Source organism: Rattus norvegicus, chromosome X (assembly GCF_021556685.1).
Source record: "Rattus norvegicus strain SHRSP/BbbUtx chromosome X, alternate assembly SHRSP_T2T, whole genome shotgun sequence".
NCBI lineage: Eukaryota > Metazoa > Chordata > Mammalia > Rodentia > Muridae > Rattus > Rattus norvegicus.
The window spans coordinates 82,092,588-82,102,454 of NC_141554.1; the positions used below are offsets into that span (position 1 = coordinate 82,092,588).

The window sequence follows — 9,867 nt, forward strand, 5'->3', positions numbered from 1 at the left end:
TCCACAGGACCAAAGGGCTCCCCTCCCAGTGATGTCCGACAAGGCCATCCTCTGCTACATGTGCAGCTGGAGCCATGGGTCTCCCCATGTGTACTCTTTGGGTGGTGGTTTAGTCCCTGAGAGTTTTGAATTTTTTTTTTAAAAATATTGTTTCTTTATTTTAGGTATATGAGTACACTGTCTTCATACACACCAGAAGAGGGCATCAGATCCCATTACAGATGGTTGTGAGATGTGGTTGCTGGGAATTGAACTCAGGACCTCTGGAACAGTAGCCAGTGCTCTTAACCACTGAGCCATCTCTCTCCAGCTGAACTCTCATTTCGAGTGTTATTCCCTTTCCCGGTTTCCGGGCAAACATCCCCCTCCCCCCTCACCTTCCTTATGGGTGTTCCCCTCTCCATCCTTCCCCCATTGCCGCCCTCCCCCCCACAGTCTAGTTCACTGGGGGTTCAGTCTTAGCAGGACCCAGGGCTTCCCCTTCCACTGGTGCTCTTACTAGGATATTCATTTCCAGCTGAACTCTTAAATCTTAAAAATGTATAGCAAGTTTGCAAAGTGCTTTGGTATGTAAGTTACAAGGCAATCACGTGAACTGATTATCATCAATTAAGAAAAACTACTACATGTTAAAAGACACCACTGACCGGGGCTGGAGAGATGGCTCAGTGGTTAGGAGCACTAACTGTTCTTCCAGAGGTCCTGAGTTCAAATCCCAGCAACCACATGGTGGCTCACAACCATCTATAATGAGATCTGATGCCCTCTTCTGGTGTCTGAAGACAGCTACAGTGTACTCAAATACATTAAATAAATAAATCTTTAAAAAAAAAAAGACACCACTGATCATACAGCAACACAAAAACTAGTATTAGAAAGAATATGAATATTTATGAAAAACAAATGTGCCTTGACTAAATGGAATATCCTTAAGTTATAAAAATGAATAAATTAATGAACATATCTAAACCAAATATATTTCATGCTTTAAAATGATAGTCAACTTTATGCTTTATAATTGTATTTTAGTGAAAAACATCCTCAAATGCTTTCCTGAAGAGCAAATGGGAGAAAAATCAAAGATATTAAATCTTCCATTAAACTATAGTTTTTGAAATATCACAAACAATAATTATCTTTGTGGAACTGTTTTATTATGATAAATCCAGCAAAACTTTGTGCATACACATATAGTCAAAACTGCCCTCCTGAAATAAACATTCAAATTTCTTCAAAAATGAAATTAAAATTTTATATTCTTTCCAAGCTACTAATACAGTTATATTTGGTAATGGCAATCCTAACTCTTGGCATTACCTGAAAATAGTTGACCTTCTTTATAAAAGCAACCTAGAGAACTACAGCAAAGTTGTGCCAAACTCTTTCTTTTGGAATTCTCTTACTCTGCAAAATTACCACGTATAAGAATAAAGTTGAAACTCAAAGATTTAATACATAACTTACACACAATGAAATTCACAAAGTTGCAAGTATACATTTCCTATTTTGCACTACTATAATCACAAAATGTATAAAGGTGTCATGTTAGGTATTTTGCAACTAATAACTGGTATGATGATGATCTGAGATTGAATGATGCTAAAGAAAAGCACTGTTTATAAAATATCTGATAAAAATATTTATCTCTATTAACATTACAACAGGAAGGTACGTGTTACCAAATTATGATCTCACAGAGGGCAGATCTAGACAGTGCTCACAGGCTCCCCTTTCTCTCCATCTTCTTTGAAGTCTTTGTTGTCAGCTTCTTCTTCCACCTCCACCTTGTTTTCATCATTCCCTTCTGCAGCAGCCTCTTGCTCTTCTTCTTCCTTTCTATCCTCGTTTCCGTCAGCCTTCTTTTTTCCGTCTTCCTCATGCTGACCTTCCTTTCCGTCTTCCTCATGCAGATCTTCCTTCCCTTCTTCCTCATGCAGATCTTCCTTCCCTTCTTCCTCATGCTGACCTTCCTTTCCGTCTTCCTCATGCAGATCTTCCTTCCCTTCTTCCTCATGCAGATCTTCCTTCCCTTCTTCCTCATGCAGATCTTCCTTCCCCTCTTCCTCATGCAGATCTTCCTTCCCTTCTTCCTCATGCAGATCTTCCTTCCCTTCTTCCTCATGCAGATCTTCCTTCCCTTCTTCCTCATGCAGATCTTCCTTCCCTTCTTCCTCATGCAGATCTTCCTTTCCGTCTTCCTCATGCAGATCTTCCTTTCCGTCTTCCTCATGCAGATCTTCCTTTCCGTCTTCCTCATGCAGCTCTTCCTTTCCTTCTTCCTCATGCTGACTTTCCTTTCTGCCTTCCTTGTTTTCCTCTACTTTGCATTTCCCATCATCCCCCTCAGTTTCCTCTTTCTGTTGTTCTTTTACTTCTTCCTCTGTTTCAGCTTCCCCCTCATCATCTTTCTCTTCTTCCTTCTTCCCATCACCTCCTTTGTCATCTTCTTTTTCCTTGTCTTCCTTCTCTTCATCATCTTTGGCCTCCTTTGCGTCTTCGATTTCAGCTACATCTGGTTTCTCTTTTAGGCCTCCTTCCCTTTCCCCATCTTCTCCCTCCTCACCTGTATCTTCGTGCTCTTTTTCATCTTCATCTTTCTCCACATCTTGAATGTTTGCTTCTAGCTCATCATTTTTGCCTTTTGTTACCACTGCTTCTTTCTTTTCTCCTCCATCTCCTTCAGTGTCTTCATTTATCTGTTCTTTTACTTCCTCAGTTTCCATTTTAGAAATGGGTGCCTAGATATAATGAAAGGAAAAAGATTGTAAATTGAGAGCTGTTTTCTCCCTTGAATATTTAGATTAGTTTAATTATACTTGTTTCATGAGAAGCCTACTTATAGTTTGTTTGCCAGAAGTACTTTTCCTATATAAGGAAAATATTCCAAACAATACACAAATATAGTATCTTGATACAAAGCACCACAAACAGATGCTTGCAACCATAATAATTTCAGTAAACCCTGTCTATATAAATACTTTTCATTACAAATATGATGAAACAAGTAAGCAAAGATTGTTTGTTTATTCTGTCATAAATTCTCAGTAAGAAAAACATGTGGAGATAAAGTCTTTGGGAAAATACTGTTTTTCTGTTCTTTTGAGACAAGATCTCACCCAAGTTGGCCTTGAACTCACAGTGATTTTCTAGCTCCCACCTACCAAACATTGTCTGTGTTGGTTTGAATAAGAATGGCCATTGTAGGGGTTGGGAATTTGGCTCAGTGGTAGAGCGCTTGCAAGGCCCTGGGTTCGGTCCCCAGCTCCAAAAAAAAAAAAAAGAAAAGGAAAAGAATGGCCATGGTAGGCTCATATATTTTAATGTTTAATCATAATGGAATGGCACTACTTGAGAAGGATTAGGTATGGCGTTGTTGAAGAAGGTGTGGCCTTGCGGTGGCCACTAGGAGTGGGATTTGAGGTTTAAGAAGCCCAAGCCAGGTCACTGTCAGTCTCTCTTCCTGAGGCCTGCAAAACCAGATGTAGAACTCTCAGCTACTGCTCCAGCACCATGTGCCTGAGTGCTGTCATGCTCCTGCCACGAAGATAATGGCCTAAATTCCTGAAATTGTAAGCCAGCCCCAATTAAATGCTTTCCTTTATATGGGTTGTTATGGTTGTGGTGTCTCTTCAGAGCATTAAAACCTAAGACGCTGGGGTAGCAAGCATGTACCACGATGCACAATTTAGATTTGTGTGTCTTTTGTTGTTTCTTTCAGACAGGGTTTCATTATGTAGCTCTAGCTGTCCTGGAACTAACTGTATTGACCAGTCCTCAGCCTCACAGAGACAAACTCACCTCTGCCTTCCAACATATTTGTACCTTTTTAAAAACAAAAATTACTTGAAAATCCTAAATGGTTTCTTAGATATTACATTCATGTATGTTTGATTTGATACCTCGATTTAGTAATTTTACTAGAGTACCTAAAAATGTAGTATACATGAAATATATAGCACTTATTCAAAACATGATACATGGCTGGCCATGTCACTCAGTTGATAGAATGCTTGAATACATGAAGCTCTGGGTTGGGTCACCAGCCTTGCATAAATTAGGTGTGTGTGGTGCTGCAGGTCTGTAATCATAGCACTTAGTAGGTGGAGGTAAGGAGAACCAGAAAAGGAGGTGGAGACAAGGAGGACCAGAAGTTCCAGGTCATTCTTGACTATATAATGGGTTTGAGGCCGTCCTTGGCTATAGGAGACCTTGGCTGAAACAAAAAGTTCTAAGACAGTTTACTTTATCATCTATAGAAGAAATAAAATGTCATTTTCTGGGAGAAGAAGTTAAAAATAGTCTATGAGTTGACAAAAGGAATTAAAGTTTGGCTTATATTAAATAAGAGAATTTTATTTGTTGTAAGTCATTCTTACTGGGATTGTTAAATCAATAACAATGCTAACCAACTGTGCTAATATTACCTGCAAAACTCATTTTCCATTCGTTTTCTATTTAGACACCATTTTACCACGGAACCACTATTCATTTACTATTTCTGTTTTTAAACTAAAAGGCAAGTATGATTATTTGCACTTGCTTGTTAACTTTTCAAGAAGATAGATTTCTGGCTACCTCAATAATTTTGGCTTCTCCATTTTCAGCATTTTCCATGTTGCATTCTCCTTTAACAACTTCTGGCTTGGTTTCAGGAATTGTTGTGGCACCTGCATCTTTGCTTTCTTCCACGACATTTGTGGTCTTCGTTTTCTGCCCAGCAACACAAAAATAAATATACAAAGTTTAGGTGCTATGTTGATTCAGGAGAGCTTTAACATAGTACTCAAAAATCTGATAGCAGTAAAATTAACATATAACTCTTTCAGTGATACTTCTAACATAGCATTAAAATTGCATTCTGTTACTCTTATATAAATTAAGGAAATATGCTTTTATGATGAGTGTAATGAGAACTAACAAGTTAATGTTGACTAGTGTCCACCAAGGTCCAATTCCCAGCATCTGGTTAAACTGATATATTGAATGTCTCTTACCAAAAGTCAGTTTAGTCAGTTTATTGGTGTCTAGTCTAATCATTAACAAGAAGGTTGGGTTAATTATGTCTTCACTGGTAGTAATTAAGAGAAATGCCATGTTAGAACATCAATTTAGACACATCTAGAAGAGATCACCATAGGATGCAGCTGTTTTAATCTTTATATTTCTAAGACGTTTTTTGGCTTTGCTATAAGAAAGTATGTTGCTTAAGTGAATATACAGGAGAAAGATGCCAGGAAAAAAATGTTTAAATCCTAGGTCCTTAACTTACATAGAGTGATCTTGAGAAATGGTAGAAATCTGTCAAATTGTGTTTTCATACATAAAATGATAATATCACTCACCACAGAGGAATATTGTTAGGAAATTGAGAAAACACATATGGAATTATGTTAGAAATTATATACCCCAATGTACATAAAAGTTATTATTCTGTTAACAAATAAGAAACAGATCTGAACAAGATAAATACTTTTTACAGTACAAGATAAATACTTTTTACAGTACAAGATAAATATTTTTTAGAGTACATGATTAGATAACAGCTCTCATGGTTTATTCCTATACTTTCCACACCTTCCCTCTCTCAGTGCAACTTGCAGAGAGCAGTTCAATAGCTAGTGCTACATCGATTTATAAATTGACTGGTTGAGATAATTAAACAAGGGTTTTTAAAATAAGAATTCACAAAAGCATCTTACAAGAATGACCATGGTTTGCTGTGTCTTCAGTCACAAAGTGAGATTAGATGATGTCAAAAATTATCACCCCTACACACAGGGAAAGCACTAATTCAGTCTCCCACTACCACCAATGGGTCAGTCAAGTTCCTTAGATCTGTATTCATCCTTATAGTCATCAGGCGCTGCTCCCTGGGAAAATCACCTTTGTGATTATGGTATTTCCCTGCCAGGTTAAGTATTCAAATATTCTTGTGGAGGTTTTTTTGGAGGGGGAGGGAGGATTTATTTATAGTCTAGCACCTAGGAAAGCCAGGGCAGGAACCTGGAGGCAGGGGTGAGGCAGAAGCCATGGAGAAACACTGTTTACTGACTTCTCCTCAAATATTTTTTGTAACTTTAATCTTTTCTTATTTCTGTACTTGTGAGAAAAAATGTATATAAAGCAATTAACAGTGAACTTAATATTGATTTTACTTCTCTTTCGGCCTGTCATTAGCTATAACACACAAGCGCCAAAGTCTATATAAAAGCAGTTGACTTCATTTAAAGCAACAAACATGATAGTACTTCCGGAAGCATTATCAAATATTAGTTACTGCTATTATTATAATACACTATCACATTACTGCAATGTATGGCCTTTGTTTTCCTAGGAATATTGGTAAATATCAAAAGCATATACATTTAATGGGTCTACCAACCAAAATTTTTTATTTTACATTTAGAATATTGTGTTGAAACTACCAAATAAAAATGCTAAGACACAGCTACAATAACAAAATGTCCAAACATTCACCACCCAGTACATCCATATGTCCTGCATTTTACATTAGATTTCTGTCTAAGCAAGCTATGAAGAAAACAAAAGGATCAGGTGTGTGCACTTTCACAATTCATTTCTAAAAAGAATTTATTTCCCTCAAATTTATAATTTGAATATTTACCCTTGAAGTTGATGCTCTTTTAGGTTTCAACTCCGGTGTAAAGGGCACAGGCATCTGCATCAGAAAATGTCATTATATAAGAAAAGAGGAAGAAATCATATTTGAAGAAAGAGCACTAATAATGAAATACATACGTATGATTTAAACCAAGCACTAGGGAAAGAATCCTTTTCCTTAATGTGTAAAGTTTCTCCCATAAACCTTCAAAATAGCCCTTGTACTAAACATAATATTATGCAGGCTTTCCCAGTTCTAAAAACCCGATTCCATGATACATGGGTAGCATTTTATAAATACCACTTACAGCAGACAGTCGAGCCGATCTTCTCTTTGGCTAGAAGTGGAAAAAAAAAAGAGTCAAAAGAATTATTGATATACAAATCTAGAATTATTTTTACTGAGAAAATATTTGGTGTAGCACTGTGTAAATGTTGCTATTAAAGAAGTGATTATAAATTCTCTTTAAAAATGTCATAGACACATCTGGTCCAACCCCGGAAACCTTGCATATGCTAAAGGAATAGAATCCCATGACAAGCTTCTTTCACTGAGATAAATCAGCAAAATGGCCATTTCTGAGGAGTGCACTTTAAAATTAAAATATACCTTTCTCCTCACCAATTGACTGACAAAAGAGAATTTGAGCTGAAGAAGGTGCTCTCTGGATCTTATAACAAGCACAGTAGGGTCAGAAATGCTAAAACGTCTGTCTTTTTTTTTTTTTTTATTAGTGTAACTTGAGACATCACTGGCATACACAACATTTGTGTTCAGGTGGTACAGATATAACTACCAGCATTTTTACCTAGTTATGTGTCTTTAGTTTATAATGGGTGTGTTTTTCCCCCCAAAGAAACTCACAAACTAAAGACACTCACCTCCTGGCTCGCATCACCTGCAGCCTGTGTAGAGGGAGAAAATACAAAAAAGAAATAGGATCATCAATATAAACATGTAGACCAGAGAAGGTTGACAATGCATTATAATTACGACTTTAGACACTTGTGACGTTTTCCCTGGGTTCCTGCTCCAGCAGCCACGTGTTGCTTTCTAGTAGCTATTCTACCTCTACTGTTTTAGTAACATGAAACGTGTACCAAGATGCAAGTTCATGCCTACGACCAGTTTACAAAGAGTCAGTGTAATCTTTTTGAATAAATAATGTCACTTAAGAACAAATCATGTTCATTTAAAAATCCACCTGCTCTAATGTTAAAGCCAAAACAAGGGTTGGGCGGGACGAAAGAAGGCGGAGCTTCTCGCAGTTTCCCTTTCTTGCCTTATGTTTGCCATGCAATTGTATCTATCTGACTAGCTCTACTGATTATGGACTATTTTCTTCCTCAAGTTCTGCATACAAAACAACAATCCCACCATACTTTCAAGGAAGGACGTCTTTGTTGCAACGTCAACGTTTTGTTCAGAGAAGCAGGCGGCGGATTTTAAAACTTCCCGCCACTACCTGCTACAAGGTTGCTGTCAGCTCTGCAAAATAGCAAGATCCATTGCACAAGACGTACAGAGCCGGGCGGCGGGAGCCTCGGGAAGGGGGTGGTGATTAGAAGAAACAATTGCTTTCCGTATCTGAGTAGCCCTTTACTCTGGGAATTACCAGGCTATTATTTCAATGATACAGCCCCAGAGCACTGAGGAATTTCAGCCTCATTTCTCTGTTCTAGGAATACGGAAGGCGGACGGATTCACAAGAATATAAAAACACAATCATAAGGTTTTTACATTAACACAGTATTTTATTTTATGATTTCACCAAGCAATGAAACAACATTCCATTTTAGTTGTAAGAGACTCGGGGAGGGGGGTGGCACAAGCACTGAGCTTCAACTTATTTCCTATCTGCGCGGAGACAGGAATTTTGAAGTGAAGGGTTACAGAAGACCTGTAGCCCTCGGTAGCTCGAATCAACTCCCCATGTCTAAAGTGAACTAATCCCACGGCACCCCACCAACCAACGCTGGCAGTAGTTTTTCGGACACGGCTCTCTAATCACCTTTCCACCTTTAACTAGAGAGTTCCAAGAGTGCCAAATCTCTCAGATCTAAAGTTTCTAATTACAGCGGTGAATCTCTCCCTTCTCTAGGACAGTTTGAAGTCTGCGCCGCCTAATGGCACAGGATTACCATTGCATAGCCATCTGGCATGACAAGAAGTGGAGGAGGGAAGAGGGGGGAAAAAGGAAAAAAGAAAACGGAAAGAACAAAGGCAAAAACAAGAGAAAGCCAGGGCTTTCGCTCCCCCAAACGGGACGGTTCCCCAAGAAAAGCTAGAGGTAGAGGAGGAAGCTGGCGCTGGAAGTGTGGTTGGGAGAAGAGTTCTCCAATAGGGTAAGCGGAGGAAGGGGGGTGGGGTAGGAAGCGACAGCACAGCGCTATGGCTGTTTGTAATTCAGCATGGAGACACCTCTCAAACGATTCTCTCCTTTAAACAAAACAAGCCAAAAGTGAACTACCAGTTGCATACGAGACCTTCCGAAACCAAACACAGACCGATCGCTACCTTTCCCTCGCCTTCCATTCAGAACATCACAAAATCAAACTAGAAGCCAAAATGCTCTTTCAAAAAGATCGAAATCTCTGCCGTAGGAAATATGTATTTCGGCAGCAAATCTCCCGTCTATCTTCCCATTTCACTTACCTTTCTTTTGGGCATTGTTGCAGCTCTCCGTAGGAGATCCTTAGGCAGGAGGGAAAAAAAGCCGAGAGGAGTCTCTGCCTGACTGCTCCGCGAGCGACTGAGTTTTCAATGAACTAATTGCAGCACGATATGTACTCGCGTCCCCCCTCCCCCTAAAAAAAAATCTCTCGTTATTGGCAACATTAAACACGCCAAGACGCAACCAAACTACGTGAATGGTTACCCGAAGTGGGAGCCAGGTTGGAGTGACAGGCTGTCAGGCCAATGAGGGGAGGTGGCCGGTTCGGAAGGCGTGGCCCGCGAACTTGCCCGAAGCCCTCGTACGCTGCCGGCTTTGACTGCCTCTAGGGTGCCGGAGTCCACGCACTTAGCAGACGCCTAGTGCTCCAACGTGACCAGCAGGAAATCCAGTTTTTTTGCCTTTCACCCTTTTTTAAAGTTAGAACGACAAGCAAAAGCTCTAACAGTTGGTTTTTGACCCCCACGATCTCCACCCCCGCTTCTTTCTTCGCGCGGGGTGGCGGGCCCTTTTGAGACTGGATTGAGCCAGAAGCTCCAGTCTTTCCCAGTTAGCAAAAGGGCGAGGTCGG

General features: G+C 39.4%; 1 protein-coding gene across 2 annotated transcripts; it reads right to left on the bottom strand.

The window, feature by feature from the left end:
• Window positions 1–1,132: 1,132 nt before the first annotated feature.
• Window positions 1,133–9,507, bottom strand: Hmgn5 (high mobility group nucleosome binding domain 5). Of its 2 annotated transcripts, NM_001276434.1 has the most exon segments (7): window positions 1,133–1,885; window positions 1,967–2,738; window positions 4,576–4,710; window positions 6,626–6,679; window positions 6,930–6,959; window positions 7,504–7,527; window positions 9,278–9,470. In NM_001276434.1, coding segments are annotated over 7 exon segments (1,209 nt in total). In that variant the 5' UTR covers window positions 9,293–9,470; the 3' UTR covers window positions 1,133–1,706.
• Between the last annotated feature and the right edge of the window lie 360 nt (window positions 9,508–9,867).